This window comes from Calliopsis andreniformis, chromosome 3 (assembly GCF_051401765.1).
Source record: "Calliopsis andreniformis isolate RMS-2024a chromosome 3, iyCalAndr_principal, whole genome shotgun sequence".
In the NCBI taxonomy this organism is placed as follows: domain Eukaryota; kingdom Metazoa; phylum Arthropoda; class Insecta; order Hymenoptera; family Andrenidae; genus Calliopsis; species Calliopsis andreniformis.
Genome location: NC_135064.1, coordinates 19,220,588 through 19,247,289, shown reverse-complemented (window position 1 = coordinate 19,247,289; position 26,702 = coordinate 19,220,588). Strand labels below are relative to the sequence as shown.

The window sequence follows — 26,702 nt, the reverse complement described above, 5'->3', positions numbered from 1 at the left end:
AAACGCAGTGACTCACTACTCCATGTCTGAAATATATAGTATCTACAGTATTCACTAAAAACACAATTTTTAAAATTAGTCATTTCGAAGTAAATCGTCGTTAAAAAGTTAATATTAGTTTCTAAAAAATATCAGTCATTCTGCTCCAGTTATTACCTATCAAAAAAACTCGACAATTTCTTCTGATAATTGTTAATCAAGGTGTCACGCTGGTGCAATTTTTTCTCCAACAACTGGATCATATTCCCTTCCTGGAACGCACCTTGCACCCACTTCTCTGGAACCCTCAGGCCCAGTATTCGGCGGTTTCCACCCCCGAAAGAATTAGGGCGTGGCGGTCCTCTGACGCCACAAGTCGGGCCCGTATCCTTCGCCTCGGGTGCAGGAGTATAAAAGATCCGCGAGGAATTCGAGGACACTGGATCCTGACTTTCGAACGCGTCCAATGACGCGTATCTCTGTGTGTGCGTCCGTGTGCCTGACTTGTCACCGACACAATGAGTCGAAGATTATCTACGATGGGATTCGCTAACGTTACAACGCCTGCAGCCAACCCCCTGCCCGAGCGTCTTGCTCCTTCACCCCCTTGGAAAACGACGAGGTCCATAAAAAGAAAAGAGACGTTCCCCTCTCTCTAGGTAAGAGGGGCGAAGGAAAAAAAGATACGTGATCTATAGCGACAGAAGTATTATTCCTGGAGATGAGAGGATGTCTTTGGAGGCGGGGTAAAGCTTTCGAATTTTTCACGGTCCCCGCGCGAACGATCCTTGAAAAAAGTATATTCGAAGAGGTTTTAGAATCTGACTCTTCGAGGTCACCTGTTCGAGGTGCCACTTTAAATGAAGATTTTGTCAGCGTTTCGGTGTTCTGTTTCCTAGGTCACAGCGGAGTGAATCAGCTCGGGGGTGTCTTCGTCGGCGGTAGACCGCTCCCAGACTCGACGAGGCAGAAGATCGTCGAACTAGCGCATTCTGGCGCACGACCTTGCGATATTTCCAGGATCCTGCAGGTCAGCAACGGCTGCGTCTCGAAGATTCTGGGCAGGTTGGTTGAAATATTGCTTGTTTTGACTTCTCGTGGGTTACATCATTCTGCTGCTGCAGATTTACGTGTTATGAGGAAAAGTTCTCTGTAAATAATGGGGTTGCTGGGTCTCTGACTGATAAACTACTTCCTTGATAACAATCTTTGAACCAAGGGAGTAGGTTGTAGAGTTCGAGTCACGTAGTCTTGCAATAGGTTCAATGATTACCCTGTGTTATGGAGATTAGAAAAGTAGTGTAAACAGTGAATGCGAATTCTGAAGTGAAACTCTACCGTATTGTACCGCAAATTATTATTATTGCAGGTACTATGAAACCGGATCCATCAGGCCCAGAGCCATCGGTGGTAGTAAGCCGCGAGTTGCCACAGCGGAAGTCGTAAGCAAGATATCCCTCTACAAAAGTGAGTGCCCTTCTATTTTTGCATGGGAGATCAGGGACCGTTTGCTTCAAGAGGGTGTCTGCACGAACGACAACATCCCTAGTGTAAGTACTATTTCTATCTCTCATAAAATTAATTTTACGAAATTATCAACGATTAAAAAATAACGTAGTTAATGTATCATGAAAATTTTTCATAAGTCGATGGTAATTTTGAGGCCACTGTAGAATATTCAAGTGGAATTTTCATGTTCCACCACACACAAAATTCTGATACTATATTATTTATCTAAATTGATACATATTGTATCTTCAATTTTTCTACTACATTTTCCAAAGATATAAGAATTAAAAATCTCATAATTTTTTGCGTCATCTAAAATTTAAGATTAAATGTTTATCTTAAAGTAACGCTGTTATGAATGAAATTGTGATCTGTACCATCTGTAGTGATCTATAACAAGAATCACCATTTGTAAAATCATATCGCAAGGCAGAAGTAATGGAGCTAGGATTTTTTGGGAGGGGGTGGAAATCCATAAGCGCGCAAGCATATTGTCAAGGGGCATTCTCAGCGCATACAAAACAGAAACGCGTTTCCATAGATAGTCGAAGAGACAGGGGTTGAAAACCAGTTTCCTTCGGGATGGTTAGGAGGGATATGTTTACGCGAGTCGATGAACTCTTCGTGCAAACAAGTCGACATAAATTTCATTGTTGTCGATCCGCTTGAAACTATCGTAACTCCAGTTCGCAGTGACTTGGATCCCAACGAATTTGTTGCCTACTTCTTTCTCTTTCAAGATTCTCGTACAGAAAAATCGACTGAATCTTTTTGCTTAAAGAAAAATTTAACATCGAATTTTCTTCATATGAGTTTTTAAAAAGTTTCAAAATTTAACCTTTTGATAAAATTGTAACTTTAAAATATAAATAAAATTGTAAAAATTGTAACTTTAAAAATACCTCAATTACTGCAACTATTAATTCTATTGCCTAGTACTATTATCAATAAACGATTCTTCAAAATTTAATACAAGTAAATTTAGAGAACGATAACCCAGACAGTCATGGCGTAAGCTTCCAGTCTAAAAATTTTGGGATTAGGGAGGGAGCAAGGAACATTCCGCGAACAAAAGAATCAATTAAGAAATTGCCAAGGGTGGAGGGAATAACGTACGGATCAAAAGAGAATTTCCCGACATCTCCCTTTTTTTTCCTCCTCCGAGTCTCGAAGACTCGCCCTCCACCCACTAATACGTTGAAGGCTCGCGACGGGGCTGCTTCTCATGGTGGTCCCTCGTTGCCATGGATATTTGCATGCGTCCAATAAACGGTGGCTAAGGGGCTCTCGACTTGCTCGGGGTAAAAAGCGAAAGAGGGTCGCTAAATTCTCTTTTCCTCCACGGCGTCCCTCTGTGCCGCCCTTCTTCGACAGACCCTCTGCCTCTTTTTCTTCCCTCTTCCTTTCCCTCGCGCCTCCGTAATGGCTCGGAGGTGTACGTGCGCCACCCCTTCGCAGATGCTTCGGCTGAAATTCCGAGAGAAAGGGATATGACGCCGAGGGATCGAGCATTTTTATCGTCGCGGAGATACTGTCAGAAGTTAACCGTCTCCGATACGAGTAACAGGGCCATCCGAAAGATTGCTTCGAGGCTCTCTTCCTTCCTTCGACGATCGCGCGGAATTAAAAATCTAACGGGTTCTTGTTAACTTGGTGGCATTTAGTGATGTTCGCGATTCAATCGAGTATGTTCAGAAGCTTCTTTTAAATTCATATTAGCTACTGTTGTTAAAGCACTAGTTTTGATTTTCACTACAGACTATACTAAAAGTGATGGTAAAAATTGTTAAAAAAAATCGCGGCAGATCTTCGAAGGCAATTTTCATGAATATAAACGTTCGTACAGATAGAAAGTTCCTTTTTAGTTTCAAATGAAAGAATCCTTTAAATCTTCTTAAGCATCTTTGTCTAATCAATGAACTGCAAGATTTTTATGCATTTTCATGTTTTCATAAACACAGTTAAGAAAATGGAACGTAAATAAAAGTTTGTTTTAACTTTCAGATAATATAATTTTGTAGATATTCCAGTTTTCATATTTTTGATATTTTTAAATACTGTATGCATTCTGCAACTTTTGAATATTCTATGCATTCTGCGGTCCAGATATAATTCTGAGAGTATTTAAAAATGTCTTATTCTGAACTTGTACTGTTTTTCAGCTCCTCGTCTCTTACTTACTATTAATATATGTCTATACTACCTATTATATGACAAAGTTATATAACTTTTTAGAAAACAGAACAGGGAGATATTATACATGTCTCTTTCTTGTTATCGAAAAAGTTATATAACATGTAATGCAGACTCATCTTAACAGTAAATAAGGAGCATGGAGTCTGAAGTAATTTTCTTCAAGTGGTAAGAAAAATGATATAACTTTCTTACATAACATATACTGTAGACCCACCTCTAGAGAATATTAAGTCCCAAAACATACATTTCTACCCATCGAACTTCCACGCTCCACCATCAATTGACAAAACCTCACGCGTAGTAGCTCAGTTTCGCGTAAATCACCCCCTAGACAGAAATACGTTAAAACGATTAGTGAACGAAGGTAAACGGAAAACGTAACTTCGGGGGCACGATAATTCCGACACCAACCGGGACGATCGCAGAATTTAACGGTTTAACAAATTACACGGACGCTGCGGGGGTCGGGTGAGCCTCCAGGGCGAAGGAGGAGGATCAAAGCCCGCTGTACAAAGTATAATCCCGGCCGCGTTTGAGCATCCTGTAAGCGCTTCTGAACTTGTTGTGGGTAAGATTAACGTTTCTTTAATGGTCCGTGTAATATTCCATTATGTACAGTTCGCTCGAGAATTATTGCATCGACGTCGGCGTGGAGAAAGGGTCGGGGGCGGGGCGAGAGAAACCGGATCGACCGAATCGAGAAATAAAAGGAAAATCAGGATGGAAGCAATTTCTCTTTCGCGGCATTGCAACGATGCTTTAGTTGTTCCAGGATCAAATCAACTACTTCAGACTATGTCGTTCGTCTTTCGATTTGCAGTTAAACGGTGTGAACTGCAAAATTAAGGATCTACATTCTATTGTACATTATGAGATGATATTATTAGGGATACCCATAAGTAACCAATTATTTTAAAATTAAACACTCGTGTACATGGCTCCGAATTTTTATTATCATTCATTTAATTAATTATAATAATCCTCATCATTATTCACGATCCTTTGTAAACAACCTTTTTAGCAAATTTTCAATTCCCTTTTTACAAAATGTCCCTCAATTTACTTATTATTATCATTATGGGAAACTTATTATATTAAAGATTGATGTCCTATGGGTACTCCTAATCATATAATTCGAGATTTACCTTCAAATATTTTTATAATATTTTCTGCTATCAACTAAAAGTAATTGAGCTTTAGAAGGAAAATATTTCACTTTGTCGAGGTTTTAAAAAATCACAAAAAGACTTGAAAAATTGTCTTCCTTTAAATAGGTTTCAATATTTATTTTAATTGCTACCTAGATACCTACCTCGACGCTCATTAACTCAAAAGAGATCAATTTGTAAAGATCGCTGTCTTCCGATCGTGCCTGTGCGTTTCTTCCTCCAGAGCATCCTTTTCTGACCGTAGTCGCGTCGAGAGCTCGTAGCTCAACGACAGGAATAAGAACGTCAAAGGAAAGGGGGAGGAAAAAGGTAGGAACGGTTAGGCAAGAAGGAACGAACGTATTCCAGGCGGGTCGCGGTGATTGAGGGAAATTTCATTATTCTCAGACATTACCCCCGTTATTGTAATGCCATCAAATTGGATACGCTTCGTACACCCCGTAAAACGGCCGGAATATCCTTGAATATCCCGCGCTCCAGCGAAGCTCTTGCCTCGACCTCGCGTAGTCGCGGGAATAAACCTGAATGCATTGCGAATCTTTCATTCCCGCCTGGGACAATTTTAAATTTTCCTCGATGAATTCTGATTCGTCGTCAGATTCGTGGTGGATCTCCACATGCACCTCCCTTCGATTATATTACAGGTATGGGCGTATGTGATGCTACAAAAATTGAAATTTCTTTTGAATCTCCAAATTATTTCTGAATATGTAGAAAACGATTTTGCAATATGTTTGCAGATAAAAAATTGAATCGTTGGTAATGCCTACTCCTTTTCGAGGATTCCTCCACAATAGAGAAATCCCATGAAATCTTCTGTGAACACAATCGACGTGGAACAATTAATCCATAGTCCGCTTAGAAAAGAGAAAAATGCTTTCCCGCTTTGAGAAGGACCGCGTGAACGATCGAATGGACAATGATTTGACAAACTCCGAAACGGGTGCAGGACGTGGCGTCGCGTCGGGGATTCGAAATGTCCTGCGAAGCTCTAGCTATCCGTTTTGGTCCCCGGTTGGATTTGAATCTGGCAGCGAGCGTGGTCGACGTGTTATTGGTTTACTCGCACCACTGACTCTGGAATACTATCAGTGGTTCTCGGTCAACTTTCGAACCTGGCACGTGAAAATTTTTTGCTCTCTCCTTTTTTATCTCTCATTAACGAAGTATGTAAAATTATGTCGATGTTAATGTTAACTCAATTTTGGATGAGGAATGTTTTTTATGAGACTTTATATGCTAGATCTAGTTCTAGTAATTTAAATAAGAATACGAAATTTTTTTGTCTAACTCGTCACTATTATATTCGCAACTTTTTTCTTTCTTTGTTCTCGAAACGAAGCTTGTTGCAGGATATTATATCAGTAGTACAAGTAATTAAAATCTGTAGTTACTAAATATTTTGTTAGTGATGGGCCAGTGGCTTCAGTCTCGTATTCAGGATTAAAAATTTAATCTTCTCGTCTGAGATATTTAGGTCATAAAATACCCAAATAGGAATATGCTAAATGTATATCGAAATAAAACAATATGAAGAGAGCTGGCAACCACTGGCAAACGAGATTACATTCGTTGAGCCGGCCAGCCTGACCGCGATCGTTCTTTTCCGGAGTTGACGTTGATGTCTCACCCCCAATGAACACTTCCAAATCACGAGCAGTTGCTGTATACTTCACTTTCTCAATCCAATACCGAAAGTCGAAATTCCCTTCGTGATTCGGTTCAGATTATATCTGAAACATCGATGAATCATTCTTTTGCTTCGATAATTGTTACACTAATATTGATTGACTTAGTAGTTGTACAGGGTGTTCGACGACAGGTGTCAGAAATTTTAAGGGGTGATTCTACATGCTAAGATAAGACGAAAATGAAAGCAGACGATATTATAGAAAATTGAAGAATTTGAGGAAATGTCTGTCTTGGGACTTATTCTACTGACTTTGTTGTGACTGACTTCTAACTTGATTGATACGACAGTAATGTAAATCTCGAGTCAGACACGTTTCGTGCAAGCTTTAGACGTTTTTGTAACAATTAATAACTCTAAAACGAAGCGCCATATGCAATTTTGTTATTCCTGATTTTTGTCCTGTTTTGACATGTAGAATCATTTCTTAAAATTTCTGACACGTTTTGTGGAGCACCCTGTATACCTTTCCTAAATAAACAGACACAACTGACAAACACGACATCTAGAACCCTTCACTTCCGTCAAAGAATTACATTACACCTACAATCTTTAAAAATAGTACTTAATAGCTAAAGAATTACAGTACATTGTCTTGAAATTAATTATTCACATAAATTTGATTCTCAAATGGATCGACAAAAATCAGCTGGTAACAGAATAGATTCGAAAGCAGTGAGCTTGTCCGATTGTAAGTAGTTAGATCGACTACATCGGTCGTTTTTGGATTAGGAAGGGTCGAAAGGGTTGACCAGAGTATCCCAATGATGGGATTCAATGCCTAAGCGGCGCCACTAACACTTGCACTGATACTGACCATACGACACTCACGCCAGTGTCGTCTCTTCTCGCTCTGACTCGGGGGTGGAAAATCACGAGTACCACAAGGGAGTTGAATCAGGGGTAACGTGATTTCCCGTGGTGGCCGAGCGTGTCCCTGTAATTAATAGTCTCCCACTGCGAATGGACAATCCCTGGGACGTGTTTGCACGCTATTTCCACATGCTATAGCATACCGGATGATTGTATGAACGACCAGCCCTGTCTATTAGCACCCTGATCACGCCTTTGCTCTCTTAAGCTACATTTCTAATCATACAAAATATATTTAATCATTTATCCATTGTACAACTTAAGAACTATTTCCCTCTTGAAGAGAAGATTTAGATACTTTTAAACATTGTGAAATTAGAGTTAATCTAAAGAAATAAAAAGTAAATTCATTGATTAAATGTCTAAGAAAATACTAAGGCAAGAATTATTAAGAAAATTGTTTTTAATAACAAAATATCTACAGAAAACAACGCTTGGTTCAGTATATAGATGCAACTCTACAGGGTGGTCCATTTAAATAAGGCCACGTATATATCTATTCTAATTGTGATAAAATAAAAAATATTTAATTTGAAACTATTTCATTTGAGACTTTGAAAAAAGGATTCCTCGTAGTATATTGTCCCTCCATACCATTCAAATCGCATGTAAAATATTGTTGGTGTCATTACAATTAGAAAAAGATATTTAAATGGCCTTACTTAAACAGACCACCCTGTATACCATGCACACTATAGATACTCTTCATTTAAAAAAGTACCTACCGTGTCCCATCAGTAACAACCAAATCTAGAAACCCATCGAATCCATCGTGACAGGAGCACGCTGGAAAAGTATCCGTTATAATTGACGAGCGCGAAGGAAACGATCGGAACACGGACATCCGTTTGGACGTGACAACGACGTCGTTCTCGCTATATATACGCGGTAAGTAACCGCAACAATGCCAAGAGAGAAAGAATCCAGGGTTGGAAGGGTGGATCTCGGTCGGTAGGAGAGGCAAAGTAATGGATGGCTGCTGGAACCCGAGGCGAGTGAATTGTTGGCCCCTGCACGTCCGCCTTGGAGACACCCTCGCCTTGCCCTGGCCGCGTAAATCAATGCACCCCTTCGTCCTCTCGCGTTACCAACCCCTCCCTCGCGTTCCGCTGCCAGTACGGAGCAACCCCTCTTCTCTTCGGCCTCTGTGTCCTCTCACGGAGCCAGCGGCAGCCCTCTTCTTGGGCTCTGGATAGGCCGTAGGTGGGGGCGGGACGGGAGTACGGGCAGGGTGTCGGAGACGTCCGGCTACTGCATTATGTATTTCTCACCGAACCGCCACTAACTCTCACCCTTTTTCATCCCCTTCGCGCAACGTTTCTTCCGTTACTTCCTTCTTTCTTCCTCCCTCCGTCGTGTTCCATCCTCTCTCCCTCCCCCCCGACCAACCCCCTCGCACGGTTTCCCTTATTTCCATGGCCGATCCTTTACGGCGCGCTGTCGCTGAAGTCTTTTTCTTCCACGCGAGCCGACGTCCCTTTTAATCACCGAACCGTCGCCGTTCCTGCCGGACGATGCTCTTATGGAATTAATTTCTTATGCTGGCGAATTTCCTCCCCACGAAACTAGCTGCGTTCTGTGTTGAACCCTGATGGAATACTTGCTTCGCAGCACTGGCGTTTTGTGGCAATCGCGGCTTGAGGAAATCATGGGTTCGATTTTATCCTGTCGGAGGGGTTGATTGTTTAGCAGACTGGTTTGGGTTATAGGAAGAGAATGAAAGTAGGGTCCAAGTTGAAGTTGGTGTTTTGAAGTGTAATAGGGTTATGGTATTCTAGTAACTGGTTAATATTCTGTAGAGTATTATAGAAAAGAATTTACTGCACAAGAACCATAGACACGGAACAAATTTGCAGTCTTTAGCCTTGTATAGACTTACAGATACTGTCTGTAGACTGTCTGCAGACACTGTCGTCTCCTCACCATTGGTATATTCAGCCATGTCGTTCAGTAAGGTTGCCGCCACAGTTTGCACTGGGTTGTATGCTTCTGAATTCGCAGAAAGAGATGCAACAGAAAAATGTTAAAAGTTTGGAGACAGTCCAGAGACATCCACAGACTTTGTCTGGAGACACTTGTCTGCAGACAACGTCCGTAAGCTTGTACAAGACCTCATTCGTGGATCCAACATGTCTGTGTTTACTGTACTCGTAACGAGATACACAGCAACTTTTTCACTTTCGAATGACAACCGATCCTCATTGTGCATCACACAGTCGATTAAGGGCAAGTGTTTTTAAAACAGCGAAGCCGTGGAACCCTTCTTCCGTTTTCCTTTCAACGAAGGATGTTGTTTGGTCGGCAAGAGGCCGAAGAGGGCTCTAGCCGAGGAAGAATACCTCTGTCGGGGCAGTTAACATCACTTTAACCGGCCAGCGTTCTGGCAACCTTATACCGAGGCTGTTCGTCGCCCGTTCAAGATCAACCACCGTGTGGCGGCTGTCCTGTCCAATCAGAAACGATCGACTGTCCTTCGCCTATAAATGGGCCTGTGTCATCTTGAAGACGAGCCTGGTACGCGATCTGTACGCGTATAGAGACCGGTGTAGCCGAAGGATATCGGTTTACAGGTTGCCCGATTGTCTTCAACGTTTTCCTCTTAGCAGACTATCGGAGACTTCGATCTCATCGACGCGTCTTTCTTTTTCGAAACTGGTCTCATAGCCTCTCTCCCTCGTTCGTTCTTCTCTGTTCTCCTGTGGTGAAATCCTGAACGCCGAGTTACTTTTATCGGGCACTGGAACCCTGCCTTGGCACTCCTTTTCGTGATCTTTGCGTTACAATTCTGCGATGTCTTGGTATTGACAAGTTAAATATTTGTGGCAATAATCGAGGATATTTCCTATAGTAGAGGAGAAGTGTAGGTTGGGTTGGGTCAAAGAAACAGAAGAGGTTGGATAGCAAAATGTGTCCTTCTGAAGGCTGTGAACTGATGTTGAATAAGTAGCCTGTTGGTTCTGATCCACAAAGGATCAACATAATAAGCGATGTCTATTCAAAATAATCTAGATCACTACTTGCACAATCTTTCTAAATAGAAGTCCAAGCATACAGTTTCATCTAATGACTAAGCTAAGAACTAAGATCCCCATCTCTTCACCAAAAACCAATCACATACGTACGTATCTGCACTTGGAAAAATCCAAGAGCAGAACTTGGTACTCAGAGCTTCTCTCCACTATGCCTACCTATTCTTATTCATCGTTACTTAATTATTTTACCCATTATAAGTGCCTTAGGTACACGTAAAATTAGAATTGCGTACTTTAATACCAGGTGCTTCCAACAGCAGAATATTCTTCCTAAGAGACTCTATTATATTACAAATAACATTTCACGCTTCTCGAAAATCTGCAAAATAGTACACTTACCACCTGCATCCACCAACCCTATCCTTTGAACCACCCAAAGCTCAATCGTCGAGCTCGATAGGGACGAAGTAAAAAATCGTGCACGTGACTCGATCAGAATGCTGGGAGGGCGGTGTTCTCGAATCGAGAACTATCATCAACCGCGCGTATCGCAGGAATCCACAGGCGGCGAGGGGTGGCTGGTGGTGCGTTCTCCATGGTGCGTGCAGAAGGCAATAACTGGCGACGCGTGGCGTCCACGCCGTCCCTGCATTACTCGAGGGAACCCCCGTCGCGTTGCTAAATACCGCATCCCCTCCTTGGACGATCAACGTCTGCGGCACCACCCCTTGAACGTCTTCGTGAACTGGCCCTTGTGCATCCAAAAACCACCCTCCATCGTTTCAGATTGAAAACCGTGATTACACTTGGCGTCTGGCGTTCCGCGATTTCTTTCGTCGGTACAGCGAAACGGGAACGACGAGATACGATGATAAAGAGGGAAAGAGGGGGTTTCATTCGATCTCGCTCTGCTCGCATTGCATTTCAGAATCGCCCTTTCATGTCTCTTCTTCGCTGGTCCACTCTTTTCCCTCCTCCCAACGTCCCTCCCACCCCCTTCGCTTAAATTGCGAATGCCGCGCGTTCCTCGACTTCTATTTAAATGTAATTTGTATCTTGCCGGCACGATCACCCGTTCCTCCTCCCTCGTTTTTCTTCAATGTTTCACTCTTTGCTGCGTTTTGTACGTGTTTTGTTTCCACCGCTCCCTCCATTGTCGCTCAAGTTTCAGCGACCCTCTCTGATATCTGTATCTGTTGGACTGGCTGTTCGATAATGGAGCAAGTGATAGGATTTCTGTTTCCTAGGGACAGTAGTAAAGATAAATTACAGGCTTTGTATAGTGTATGTATTATTCTTGGGATACCTTAAGTTAGATTTTGTTATATTTGAGTTGTGTTGTCTCTTACGTACTAGACTTTGGGATTCTTTTATTATTATATTCTAGTTTAGCTTCTATGCATACTTGCTTAGCGTATACAAGCAGAAATTAAATAATATTAATTGTAAGTCGACCAAAAAAAGCACCATGAGTCTTTTGTGTCAGAAATGATCAGTTATCTTTTCTTACAGAAGTAAGAAAAAGATAAGCTAGCTGGCAGTCGTGAAAGACAGTCAGAGAGAACCATGGGCATGGCAGATTAAGAAATAAATTAGCTGTAATGGTAGGGTGTCAAGTTTTTATTAAAGAATCTGAAAAGGTGACTTCCCCTTTTCTTCTGAAATGACAAAAAGAGGACCTGGTGCATCTTCACAGAAAATAGAAATCTTTATTGTCTCATAGCATCGCCTCGCTTTATCTCTTTTCCATTGTCGTTTTCTCGATACGATATATAACTCACGCCGCTTAGAAATGCGATTCACGATGCAGCGAGGGTTGAAGCCAAGTTTCTTGGTGTTCCGAGCGATAAATCAAACCAGCGGCGATAACTCGTGGAATAATGGCTCGCGAGATAACGATACACGGGAAAGGATCGTCTTCGTTGTCCGAGATTGGTTTCCAGCTCCTTTTGCGGCTCGTTCCGGAGGATGCGATTCTATATCGTGCCAGACGAACAATTTATATCTGGACAATTAAATTATTGGACCATTATCAAGTGTCCTATTAAAAGTACCTACTGATTAAACTAAAACCTCGAATTATCAAAAATATTTGTTAAAAAAATTTCCTACCTCTCGTAATATTCAATTTTTTAGCCATTTTATAGCCATTTTTAGTCATTTTATTAATTTTCTGGGCACTTTTTTATTGAAATGAGTTTGTAATGTACATATTGAACTACTATGCACGCGTGATCATTCATCGAAGGGTTAAGTGGACTAAAGGCAAGTAGCTGCTCCTAGCTAACATAATAGAGCTGTCACATGTACAATTGCACTGCACGCGATTCGCATCTCTGTTTTTTCTCTTTGGTCCTTTGACTCGATCCAGGCTGGATTTCCCACGCGGTATGGGGTGTGACTACACGATATGGTCGCTGGCGTAGGGTGTAAGATTTATACTGCAAATCGGCGTAACGACGCGTGGCGTACTGGTTCGCCCCAATTTCTAGACCTCCGAATTCGTTACAATCGCAATTGGGAATAATCGCCGAAAAATTACGCGATTTTCCTACTCTGCATCTCGTGGGAGCGCTTGTCCTATTACACTTGAACGAATTAAAATAACAAGTTTACTATATAACATTCAATTTTAGAAATACTGAGTCTTGGGGCGTCATTCAGAAACCTAAGGGAAGATTCGTCAAACCCACACTTTTTATATACTTATCCTAGAACATTGTTCGAGGAGAGAATTTTGAATATCATATTTAAAGATATAGGACAATAAACAATTTTTTTTTTTAGAATTTTTTACAGAAAAGAAAATAGCATAAGTTTAACACTCTTTGAATAGTAGGCTCTAGGTAACTAGATACCCATTTTAGTATTCAAGGATTAATATTATTCATCTATTAGAAGGAGGTACAACTCTGTTACTCAAAAATTAAATGTCTTATTTAGTAAAACAGAGATCCCATCGCTTATATTACATGATACCCACAGTCTTCCTCTCGTGCAGACAGATATTGTCCCATATGCAAACAAAAGACCAAAGGCCAAACATAATTATCACAGAACGAGGGGGAATGTTTAGAACAGTTATTAAATGATTATCGAGTGTCGAACAGCGGAAACCACAGAACACGATATACTCTTATTACGTGACTCGCGTAACCTGTGATTTAGGTGCTTACACGGGCTCTCTGTGGTTCTCGGCGCGAACGCGCGCATATAGAGGGGTGATTTAATGACAGGTTATGACATTTTGCTCGCAGTGTGTCCCGTTCTCGTGCACATGGAACGCAATAGCACGTGTCATCACACTCCCCTATGTCTCACTCCCGAATAGCAAATACGGGTTAAGTGAGAGCATCGAAAGAAGCTGTGTTAAATCCTATTAGAACTGCGAAGCTTGATCGTTCCAAATATGATTAGTATAATTTCGTATGGGATTATGATACGACACAGTAACCTTATCTACTTGAGAAGCTTATATTATGTTCAGTATTATTTCCTCGATGATCTGTGACATATAAAGGTCCTCTATAAAATGGTGGGTGTGCAGTATTCTACAGAAACTTGCTACTACCTACGCTATTTCTGGAATTTTATAAAACAATGATAAACTCTTGTCATATTTTTACTCTGTGAACTTGTGTACGAAATACTTTGAAATCCTTTTTTCAAAAAATTTGTCTATAAAAAGGTACAAAGTAGGGGTGCGTTAGAATTTAAAAATTTTCAAAACTCAACTAAATTTTTACAGTAATCTTTATTGATTATGATTAAATGAAACATAAACAAAAGGAGCATTATCTATACAAGAATATCCAATCCAAATTCTTATTCAAGAACATCAACATGATTTCTTCCTGGACCTAATCCACTTCTTCTCTTATCTGTATAGTGGCGAATCTGCTAAAAAATCTGTTACAGTTTTAAGATACTTTTCTTCTAACTTCTTTAATATTCTTTTCCTCCTTGGATTTCCAAAATTTCAAATCACGAAAAGGGTGCATAGCTTCAAATTCTCAAAACTTTCTCGAATTTCGAAGGGTTTCGAAGTTTCAACCGCAAACCCCACTCCAAGTACAAAAATCTCCTTTTCGTAAAAACCCAAACTTCTCGAACATCAAAGCTCAACTAAAACTTGTTTCGAAGAGTACTATTAGAGACAGGCAAACTTCGCGACATTGACACGGCGCGCAAGGGGGGTAGTCATGGAGCGTCTTCAAAGGGGGGTGGCTAGTCATCGGACAGAGCCGTGTCGGTGGTAGCGTCGCTCGACGCTGTGTAAATATCGCGCGCATTATCTTCCAACGCGGATACTGTTTACGCCGAGCGTGTATGCGCGAGTGCAATTTTTACGAGTGCTTATCCGCGGTAGTCGCGTATTTCCTGCGCGTCGCCCCTTCGTCACCCTCTGGCTCGTACGCGCGCGACTCGAGTGTATTAAGCAGCGAAGAACGGAAGAAACGAAGGGTGCGACTGTCTCTTTCTCCCGTACGCTGTCGCTCTTCATTCAGTCTACTTCCGTTATCCTGGGGGTCTGAACGAGCCCCATACACGGCCGTGGCTTTATTATCGCGAAAACATCCTGAAATAGTAGGTCCGGGTGATTCGGGGGCGCGTGGTCAAAGGCGCCTTTACGAGGGTTATTTAAAAGTCATGAAAGTCACGGTTAAGGGCGACATTCCGCGACAGTAACGTTTTCAGGGAACGATCATCTCGTATCCTGTTTTGAATGGCGCGCGTGTCCCCTGCTGGCTATAAATCAACTGGTAAGAATGACTCGAGTGTCATTCTCCTCTTCGCCTTGGAGAGTGAATTAACTGTGATGTATTGATTACATCGTGGTGCTTTCTGTTTGCTAGTGTACCGCGCGAGTTCAATTTCTTGAGGATTTTTATGGAAACTGTGCATTCATATTTTCTTTTGAGTTTCGAGATATTGCGGTGTGTTTTTTATAATTAGTACAGTTTTATATTTTTTCTTTCCTTGGCTGATGCAGGTGAGCAACTCCAATTACCGTGCTGATTTTTACTACCCCTGGCAACAAGCTTTCCATCAAATTTAACCATACGAAGTCAGTTCTTAAAAATATAAAATACTACTGTAACAAACTCATCTAATATTCCCATATGTTTTATATTCATACGATAGCATTTTACATTTCAAACATTACAATATTCTTAAATAACTCCATACTGTTGGGTTTGATCGAAATCTTTTTGCCAGGGGTAGTATACGCTTCTTTCATATGCAATTTTCATCGAAGTGCGACGTTATTACATATTCTAATTGATATTATAATTTTTTCAAACTACAAGCGCTAAAATAACCTACCTAACTACCTAATAACAAACTAGTAGTTCCTCACCATAAATTCCCAACACAAGACCACATAGACTAAATTTTTTAAATCACCTATTACGCAAAAATTTAAATATTTCACCCTATAATATAAAACCTCTGGGTTTATAGCATCGCCTTGTAATCCATTCGTTCCAACACGATATCCCCGTCGCGATTCTCGTACCCGAAAATTATTCCCGTGCTCGTTATCGAATCGTTTAGGAGGCATCGTGCGAGGATAATATTATGACGTCTCTATCCGGCACCCTTTTCAAGAGTCGCCCACCCTCTCTTCACGGTTCATGCTAATTTCATCGATCCAGCAGATTCTTCTTGGTCCTAGAGCGCTTACGAGCCCCAGCCGCGTGTCGTCCTTTATGCGCCTCGCACGGACCAAGGATAATATCTCTAGAATCCCTTTGTGTCAATCGCGTATTATGTCGCGACGTGCTACGACCGCGTACCCATGGAAAAACGCGTCGAGGTTCCTATTGTCAGTGATCGACCCATAAAACTCGCGTGTTTTCTTCGTCACGTATTGCATCGATAACTGCATAGAATGCGCTAAAATATGCCGAGGTATTTTTCATATTTGTCTCGAAGGACCATCGATAGGGTTGGAGTTAATACTTGGGTGTTCATCAAGCTTTCCTGTATTTAGAAACTATTCGAGTAACTCTACTGTTTGATTTTTCTTTTAATATTCTATCATTTCTATATTTTTTGAGTATATCTGTAATACTGTTCAGAATAATCTGTTATCGTCGATTGTAAAGGCAAAAATTGCCCTGCTTCCATATAACACGGTACGAATTAATCGCGTCATATGAGGGTTGACTGTAATACACCCCTTCCACCTTTGAACGTATCACCTGGATAGCAGGGAGGTCGATGACACTATCAAAGAACCGATTGACGGCGATTAACAGCGGTCAAATGGAAACGGATCGAGCAGGCTCGTTAACAATGCGAGACTCTTTTCCTCGGAATCGAACGCGAAAAAACGAAGCGTGTCGCGAGTGGTTCGGTTGCCGCGACATAAAGCGAGGAGTGCCATTGTGGGATCGATCCTCTAGTGCGCGGCGACGATTGTCGCGGTAATAACGAGGGTGACACACGCCGCAAATGTCGCTGGCTGGAAAGCCAAGAAGCGGCGGCGGCGTTATATTTGTGGTCGACGTCAATCAGAAAACGGTCAAACAGCCAGGACACTCGATGTCACAGCGCCGAGCACGGATTGTTGCCTGACTGGCACCCGTTCTTTCGGATGTCGGCTTTGTCGCGGAGGACCTTTTTGCCACAACGACTTTCCATTGTGCACGGGATCCTGACGTCGAGTGACTTCGACCTGGACGCTTTTGTGCAGCGTTTAAAGTATCGCGTGAAGTCGAAAACAGGATAGAATTTTTTAACCGATTCTGTCGTTCGCCCGCGGTGGAAAGTGTCTCGGTCCGTTGCACTGTGAATTGTTTAGAATTTAGGGGAAGATCGTGGTTCACATTTCAGGCTGAAGTACTGTATTTATGCTTCGTTTTTCTTCTTGTAATTTAAAGGCAAATTTAGACTTTTCACTTTGGGTCATCATCGTGGATGATTCATTCATACTGAAAAGTGTGACTGTTGTTTTCATCTGCATTTCATCCAAAGTGTAAAATCTAACTTCGCTTTAACATACAATTAGGAGCACTTCCTCAATTATCGTTAAAATCATTTTCAAATGAAAGTAAATTAAAATTTGCTCGCGAAATTGTGTAATATCCACGAGCATGAGGTTCTCTGGTTCAAAATTACAGTCAAAGTTCTCTGAAAAAAAGCATGTTAGCTCGTGGGACACCCTGTATAGTCGAAGGAGAGAGTCGACGATGTCTGTTTCGTGTTTGGAACGTGTCCATGATAGCGATGAGTTCGCGCGTGCAGTGAGGGGGATGACACCACTCTCTGGTCGTGGGTCCGAGATGTCAGCCCGCTTCAACGCCGTGGAACACTGACATCGGGTCTAACAAACCTCGGGGAACGAAAATCTCCCATGACCAATCCCAGGACTCCGCGCGTAATCCTGGACGCGCGATTTCTCTTCTTGCTCGCTTTCCATGAAACAAGTGACTCCCTTTAAGGGCTCCGAAGGAAGCAGCGTTCAATGTTTATATAAAGACTATTAAAGACGTGTTCAACGAGGTGGTCACTGATTGAAGAAACTTATTCCCTTTACAATACTTCACATTGACGGGTCTATTACGTTTAGGAAAGTTTGAATTCGAAATAGTGTTTACTATTAAATTTCCCTCACTTACAATGTAACTTAACTAAAATCCTAATATTCTAATAAAAGAATATTTATTCTTTTATTAGAAGAAAAAGCAATAAGACCCTGTAAAAACCTCAATTTTGAAAAAAATAGACTTGAATGACTCTAGCTCTGAGGTACAGCATTGATAGCTGATGCTTCGATTCTAATTTTCTATTTTTCGTATAATTAGTAAATCGCGATTTTCCTCAAGCTGAACGATTAGCTATCTGGTTCTACACATTGGGAGTATACGGTAAGAAGGGTTGCATAATTCACGACGAGAACTTTACGCCAAGCTCAGCGCGCGAATATCTGGCGATGCGTTGAGAAAAATATAGAACTCGGGAGAATAAATTGCGGAACTATCGGCAGCAGGAAAACGGTACCGCTTCAGTTCGCGGGAATTCTTTTACGACTTCGCTGGGATTTATACGAGCTGTAAGTGACAGAACCGACGAAAGCAGCTCACAGGAGCAGAGGATAAATAAAAGATACGATGATAAAACGAATGGAACCGTGCACACCGTCTAACCTCTGGATATTCTCGCCTGTACGTGCTTCCGTTGTAAAATGAATATCATTCCGTGAAACAGAATTGTTTTTATTACTTACGTGACAAGTGTTTGCAACGCACGAGGAACTCTGAATCTCAACATACGATTGTTGCTATTTTTTCTAAAAAAAGGTAGATATTCTTTAAAAGTTTCACCAAAGAAGGTAAAAAGTTCAAGTTTTTATTAGAAGAGAAGGAATTTAATTTGGATCCCTTCTTTTATGCTGTACTTTTGCAAGGTGGGGGAGGCATCTGTGGTGACAGGTTTCCAATTCTCGACCTTTTTAATTGAATTATTTAGCATTTACATTTTACATTTTAGAAATATACAAGGTGTCCAAGCTGAAGCAGGCCACCTAAATATCTCTTATGTTAATACCACGAAAATCTATAAAACTAAAAAAATGGTTCTATACAAAATATTATTCCATGGAATTTCTAGTTCAACACCATTTAAATTATACTATGAACGATTTTCGTGTCATAAAAAACAGAAGAGATATTTAGGTAGCCTGCTTTCAGCTTCAACACTCTGTATAATAACTGAAATTAATTACCATTCTTAAAAAGTAACTATATTAAAATACCTATATTAAAAAAGAGAACAAGTGAACTCGCTCAAAAATTTCGAAACATCTAACCAAAACAACTGTTCCTACAAATAAACTAGATACTTAATAGGAACTAAACAGATACTTACTTAATGGATTATCAAACCGAAATCTGCTAGTTCTAAGCCACTCTCTAATGAAATCCAGTCAACGACTCTAAACACAATCTATTCCCAATCTGGTTACGTCTAAGCTCGGTGAAATCGCGTGTCTAGCAATTCGGTGCACGTCTCGTCGAAGGTGCAAGGAAATGGTGGGTTGTAGAGGACGGATCGTCGGCCCAATTGCTGGAAGTAGCATCGGGCTCGTAGGATCGCTCAGTACGCGTGTACACACGTGTTTCTCAGCCCGTGAATCGCGAGTATCGCAGACGCGCGAGTGCGTACTTTAGCTTGACAGGAGCCGAAGTCCCCTTGGAGTGACGCGAGACGGATATAATTGAAGACGGAGGTAATTAACTCCCTCGTGTAGCGGCACACACCGTCATCCGCTCACCGCATCGTTTTAATTACCGCTCTCATCGCATTTCATCGGGCAGAAGCGTCTCTCCTCGCCTCCCGACCGACTGCCTCTCCTCCTCTTTCTCTCCTTTCGCCGACCTACACCCGTCTAGCTCTACGACCCCCGCTGTTTATAATAAATCCGGTACCACCGAGGATGCCTCTTCAGCCACTGTGCAATCTCCTAAAGGCGTCCCCTGGAAACGCGCTCCACGGCTAAACGTGATTGGAAACAACCGACCGTCTGTTTCCTTTGCGACCTTTCGTCCCAGCCACCGCTCTTTTTCTTCCGTACCGCGGGATTTCTCTGGAGAAAATGCCAGAGGACTGATGTCTATGCACGCGTTGCTGCTTGCACGCAAAGTGGTCTAATAAGCGCTGTCTCTTGAGTGTCTGAGCTCTGTAACCACGGAGGCAAGATTAACCCCTCGCGTTGGTGCCTCGTCTGTCTGAGGTACAGAGGTGCTTGAGTTAGTGAGCTCACGGCGTGATCTTTTCATGTTGCTGGGGGTTCTTTTTTTGAGATGTTGAGGAATAATAGTTTAAAGGACTTCTTCTTGTAGTTTGGATACGAGGTTTCTTATGCACAGAGTTTGGGAATGGAGTCAGATCAGTGTAAAAGAGATTTAGAGTTTTAGGAATGAGATATAAAATTGAATTCGTTGGAAGATTTAATTCTTTTATGGTTTGGAGTTTGTAGTGCGCTTATTAATTGGATTCTTTTTTATTATTTCAGGTGTCGTCTATCAATAGGGTGCTGAGAAATTTAGCGGCGCAGAAAGAGCAGCGACAGCAACAGCAACAGCAGCAACAGGGGGTGGCTGCTGTTGGTGTCGGCGTCGGTGCTGGTAGTCCAGCCGAGAGCGTGTACGATAAACTAAGGCTACTGAATGGGCAGACCACGGGATGGCCAAGACCCAATCCATGGTAAGTCATGAAAATAAGGTTTCTACTTGGCACTCATTTATATGTAATACTCTGAGAAAAACATGTGTGGAAGACTCTTGTGGCAGATGGCATGTGACTAATAGTGGGGGACTCTGTCAGTCCTAGAATCTAGGGGGTCATGATAGAGGTCAGTTGATCGGTATCGCTCGAGTGACACGGTCGTACGAGTCGTCCATATTTATTTTCTAAAGTGACGACAAGGTACAGATACTAAATAGCGAGCTTAACTGAGGCATGCTGATTTGCCACAAGGGTACCACAATTTTTGGAAGATTTAGATTTTTCAGAGTTCATGTTCATAGATTAAGAATTATAAAAATATTATATTTATTATTATCGCTTAAATTTGGTTTCCATTTAGGTATCCATCGGGCGCTGGCAGTCCATTTCCATCGTTGCAACCTAGTTTAAGTCCGAGTCACTGTACAGCCTTGCCGCCGGACCCAGCGGACATCTTGCACGCGAAAAAAGGTAGGATAAATTCTCTAAAACTACTAAGTGCCTCGATAAGCCGAATCTGAATGGAAAATCCTAATCCTCGATTCAAGACAAAATTTTCGTCCAATTGAACTACCATCTAATTTTAATCACACCAAATCATAGCACGCTCAGCGCAATTACCATCGTAATTAGACCCACCGCACGCTTCGTGACCAGGAAGGGCCACGGCGCGTTATCCAACCGCTCCAAATCGCGTAATCTAATACGAAACAATATTTCCCCCCCCTGGCGGTTGTCAAGCCCTGTAGTAGAGTCGCGGTTTTCTGCGTGAACCATGCAGAAAACCAACGAGCACACGTGAGTTCGCGTGCGTGGCAGAAGTGGCCATCAGCGAGAAAGAGACGACGCGTGGGAGTGTGGCGTGAGGGGTGGGAGGCGCAGATCGTAGAATAGGGGAAGAGGCGTGCAGAGGCGCGTTTTAATTAATTAATCTGCCAGGCTGAAACGATACTAATATTAATGTTAGTTCGTCGGTGGGTCCCGCGGTTTGCCGCATACGTGTGCAGCGCTTTTCCAGTAATAATTGTAACGTTTAAGCGAGACGAGGGACAGGGGCGAAGAGGGAGGGGCGGGGGAGGTGGGTACAGAAACGTGGTTACAGTCGACCGACCAACCCGCACGAAATTGTACCTCGACCGATGGAATATTCTCTCTCCTGCTGGTTTGACCCCCTTCCTCCACCCCCTACGACCCCCCTCTACGCCTCTCTCTTTCATCGTACGACCATGCACGCGCGTTCCCTTTGGCGGTACATCAAACGCGCGATTTCTTTTGCCCTGGCGTTTTCCCGCCAGGGTGGCGGGCGGTGTCACGAGCAGCGAAAAGCAACCCCTGGCGCGGCTGTGCGTGCACGCGTGTGCATGTTTTCGCACATGCAAATTTTTTTCACCTCGAGCTGCGTGAATCTTGAGCCCGATGCCCAGGGAACTGGCAAGTGGATCGAGTTGGTTCACGCGGTGGCTGTCTTCTTTAGGGTAGCCTGGTACAGGGGGTTCTAAAAGGTCAAGTCGATAGTTGAGGATATCTGTATGTAATTAGTGATGTTTTAAGTGACAGCAAGGATGGAAGGAAAATGAAACTCATTTGTTTAGATTTTTTTTTAAGTAGGTGGGATAATTATAAGTTTGCAAGGAAAAATTAGTGTACTTAAGGAAGAATTCAATTTTTTGCAAAGTCTTAAGTTGCTGTGTAGGTATTTAATTTTTTCGACAATTTTACAGTCTACCTATGAGATACTTTAGTAAAATACAATTTATCATGTCGCCAGTTATCAAGCTTTTCAAGTTTCACAAGAAGTTTTTTCCAATTACGACCTTTCCATCAACGCCAGTCGAGTCTGCAAAGCATCCTAGACACGGAACGGATGGTTAATCGGGTATCTCGATTCATACACCGAGTATTATTTTGTATTCCAGCAGAGTAGAAGGGATACAATCAAATATGGTAACTGTTGCGAGCGTTCAACCGCACGCGGACCCCGGGGGCCGGATTATCTCCACGTTGCTGCAGGGTTGCTGCCGTTTATAGGATAACCCGTGTCAGGAGGGTTGTTACTGTGTTCCTCTCCGTTTCTCCGCGTTTCTCCCTTCTGCCTATCGGGGTCTCTCTGTCTGAGCCCTCGCGACTCGATCTCCTCGTCTTTCAAGATTTTCTCTGTTCCCCTGCGCGCCCCGTCTCGATAGCGACCGGTTCGTGAGACGGAGAGGAACGCCTCGGGCCAATCAGGAACGACAACTGGCACCCCCTTTCGAAAAGCAAAGCGAAAGTAGATTACGGCGCAATCATCACACCAATTCTAGCGTCGCCTCTTCTACTTCTGTGAGAACACCTCTCTGCAGACCTTGTATCTGTTTAGATGGAATCGGAGAATGTTGTTGATAATACGTTGCTTTAGACATCCGTGAATTGAAGCTTTCGTTATTCTTTCATCTTGAGAAAACTCTTAATGCTGAGGAAAGTGGTGAACGTGAAGAATTTAGTGAAAATAAAGTGGGTTTGGGGGTGACTGATACTCAGCTGTTATTACTGTGGGAATATTACTGGAAGAGATGACAATTTTTGTTGCTACTAGGGAACCTAGGTTTTTGGTGATTCTTCTGGCTAGAACGGCTGTACTTACCTACTTTATGAAGATTCTTTATTTCTAATCTGAAAATTTAGGTATTAAATCAATTTTCTACTGAAGCATAGATATTAGCAACTAATATTTTAGGATTCTTTTCGATCTTCATATAAATACCTACATAAAAAATATTTAAGAAAAAAAGGTTGCAGATAGGTACACATTACCTGCCTCTTTTTCCCAAAAAATTAAAATCATCAAAGAATTTCAATACCAACTATTCAAAAGTACCAAACACTTGAGAAGCTTCTTCCTGAAACCTGGACTCTCAAGACACCAGACTCCAAAAAGATAAACAACCCTAGTGATCATCATCATCACAAATATCGATTCAACACCCAAAGATTGAAATTAGTCGCGAGCTCGAAATAAGGAGGCTCTTGCTTAATGACCTGTTCGTCGAGCATCGTTTATACTCATCGTCGCCATCCATCGTCGTCGACGTCGTCGTCATCGTCGTCGGTATCAGTGGGGTGTCTGGTGAGACTGATCCACAATGCATCCCCGAGTTGCATTGTGCCCGTTGCACGAGACGAGACGAGACGAGGCGCAGCGGCATGCAGAAGAATTCTATGAGAGGGTGGCGAGAAAAGAGAGGACGTGAATAAAGGAAGAGGAGAGAGCGACGGGAGGAACGAACAAGAGAGGCCAAGAAAGAAAGGAGACAAGGGCGCAAAGAGACTCCGTACTGATCGAAACGAAAGGGGTTCGGGTCGTATGCCCCATTGTTTTTTCACCTCTCGGGTCTCGTGCTACGGCGATACGGCGACGAAACGACAGGGGAGAAAATAGAGGACACGAGGACTTCTGAATGCCATCCCAAAATTTCAATATCACCCGTGTGTTGCTGAAACGCGTCCTCATTTTCGGATGGCGAAGCTCCTTTCTTGGATCATCCCTAAAAAGGTAGCATTTTTAAGAAAGCCTTATCGACGAGGCAAAGAATAGCTAAGAAAATCAATGCTTTCTTGTCAGAATATTGGTGAAAATATCAGTGGATTTGGAATTTTGAATTAATTTAGTCAAGAGGCATTCTTTTTGATTTGATAACAACCAAAGAAGCGTAAAATAGTAAAATTTTTCTACTGGGACAGACACGAGATACATTAAAGATTGTTAGAAAGGAACATGAAATATTGGAACTAGAATCTTGAAGAATATTATCTACGTGTGTGAAATGTACACGAAGATTCAAATGTAGGTACATTTCTTTATGACTACTTCAAGCACACAAGATTTTGCTAATAACTAACATCTGTACAAATACCACATAATTAGCAAAGAAATGACTATCTGAAGCAAATCACGAAGGGTCAAAAAGGAAAATAGGATTGCTCAAAGATTCAACTTTTCCACATTCCTGAAAGCATCCCAGCCTCCAGCAAAATACTTTATTTAGCCGCGCAATACGCGAACAGCATCCTACGCTTCGACTTGGCTCGCGTTCTACCTCGCCTCGTCCCCTGTGATTTCGTTGTTTCTCGGTGGGGTCGCGTTGGTGGTTGGTCGTCATCGTTGCCGACGGGGTGATTGTCGTCGAAAGTGTATACAGAGAACACTCTCCGCGGCAGTGCTCGTTGATCTCTGACTGAGATACAGAGGTAAAACAATATAATGGCCGCTCGGTGCGCTCTCTACCACGAAACCTCGGCTGCACTGAGAGCATTATCGTCGACCTCTTTATCTGCTGCACCCGATCTCCCTTTGCTTTTCTTCCTCTTTTTCCTCTTTTCTTCCTTCTTTTCATCCCCCTGCCTACCCCTATCCTGCCTACCCTCACCCCCTCTATCTCTCTCTTCTACCTTTTTTCCCTGTTTTGTCGCGTTTTGTTCGTCCGCCTTTCTCCCGTACGCCACGCTACTTCTCCGCTTCTTCTTCGCGAACTCTCTCCCGTTCCCAGTAGGTACCCACGCCTACGTTGCAACGATGCGAAACCTTTTATCGTCGACCAGGACAATGCACACCTCAGCGTGGCCGTGGTCGTTGTTGTGCATCGTAGTCGTCGTCGACTACAGCATCCTCCTCGTCGTCGACCTCGTTGTTGTTCTTGTCACCCGACGCAACCGTCGACGCGGATCCTACCGTGGAAACGCGCGGACCGCATATTAATGGTTCCCCGATACCCTTTTGTACGGCCCTCGCGGTGGTACGTCCTTTCTGGGGGAGGAGAAAAGAGGAAAAGTTTTTAGAGAGAAATTCCGCGGTTTGACCCTTTTTTTTGTTTCTTCTTTTTCTTTTGTTGTACTTGAGAGGGTGGCTCTGGGTAGAGGGAGCGAATTGGTGACGTGAGGTTGTAACGAGATGGTCCTTGAAACCGCTGAGTATTGTTCACTGATTCTGAGGGCAGTGGCCTGAGTAGTCGAGAAAATGGTTGTAACGTGATTGCCTAGATTAGAGTAGGAGAGAAGAATAAGGGTTTATTCTGTGTTAAATTGTTTATCTTTGGAACTTTTCGAATCTCGATTACCTACTATTTTTCCAACTGGATTGAATTTCAATTTTCAAAATTTTTGTTTCAAATTTTTTCAATTCAAATTCAAATTTTCAATTTAAATTTCGAGCTATTCAAACTTTCAAATATTTAAATTTCCAGCTATTCAAACTTTCAAACATGTATATTTCGAGGTATTTAAATTTTCAAATATTTAAATTTCTACCTATTCGAACTTTCAAATATATAAATTTCCAGCTATTTGCATTTTTAAATATTCAAATTTTCGAAGATTAGAATTTTTGATTTACAAATTGTCGAATCTTTCTATCGAATATATATTTCAATTTTCTAAATTCGAATTTTTGGAAATCTCTACTTAAACTCCAAAGCTCAAACTCCAAATGGTCCGACATTGGTATAACAACCCCGAAGAAATAAAAAATCTGCTCATAGTCACGATTCACATACACAGTCCCAGCGACCTAACTTCCAACTCAAAAATCTTGCTTCAGCCTCGGAATTGCTAGTTCCAAGCCACTCACAAATCATCTTCGATTCCCCCATCGCCTAATATTATGACGAAACGTTCGAAGAACATCCTTCACGAGGGGGAATATTTCAGAAGGTTTTCCTTAATGCGGAACGTGTTGCGCACCGGTCTGTTCGCGGTGCAGCAGAGCCCAGAAGAGAAACTCTATGCATTGGATTCGCAGGTCAGTGGGTTGTCGCGTCGAGTCATTCAAACCGGTGTCACTACCGCTCGATTTATCGTGTTCGTCAATCTTGGAAGACTGACCTCCCGCCACGTCTCGGATTACCATCCACGGCAACGTCTTGCGCCGCCACCCTCGCCTCTCTGCCCCCCTTTCCATCCACTCGTCGTAGCCATAGCCCATAGCCATCGGCATCGCCATCTCCATCGCGTTATCCTGCAACAACGCGCGGTGCACTCCTTTGTCTTCCGTTTTATTCCTGTACGCGCCGATGAACGAGTGACGTCGATGAATATCTACGCCGTCGA

At 42.4% G+C, this 26,702-nt stretch overlaps 1 protein-coding gene across 3 annotated transcripts in view; it reads left to right on the top strand.

Moving 5' to 3' along the window:
* The window catches only part of LOC143177562 (paired box protein Pax-6), a 79,256-nt gene that overhangs the window by 22,806 nt on the left and 29,748 nt on the right, over positions 1 to 26,702 (top strand). For all 3 annotated transcript variants that reach the window (XM_076375558.1, XM_076375557.1, XM_076375560.1), the window contains exons 3-6: positions 879 to 1,044; positions 1,349 to 1,529; positions 20,413 to 20,603; positions 20,986 to 21,095. In XM_076375558.1, coding sequence (XP_076231673.1) covers positions 879 to 1,044; positions 1,349 to 1,529; positions 20,413 to 20,603; positions 20,986 to 21,095 — 648 coding nt within the window. The remainder of the gene's footprint in view (positions 1 to 878; positions 1,045 to 1,348; positions 1,530 to 20,412; positions 20,604 to 20,985; positions 21,096 to 26,702) is intronic.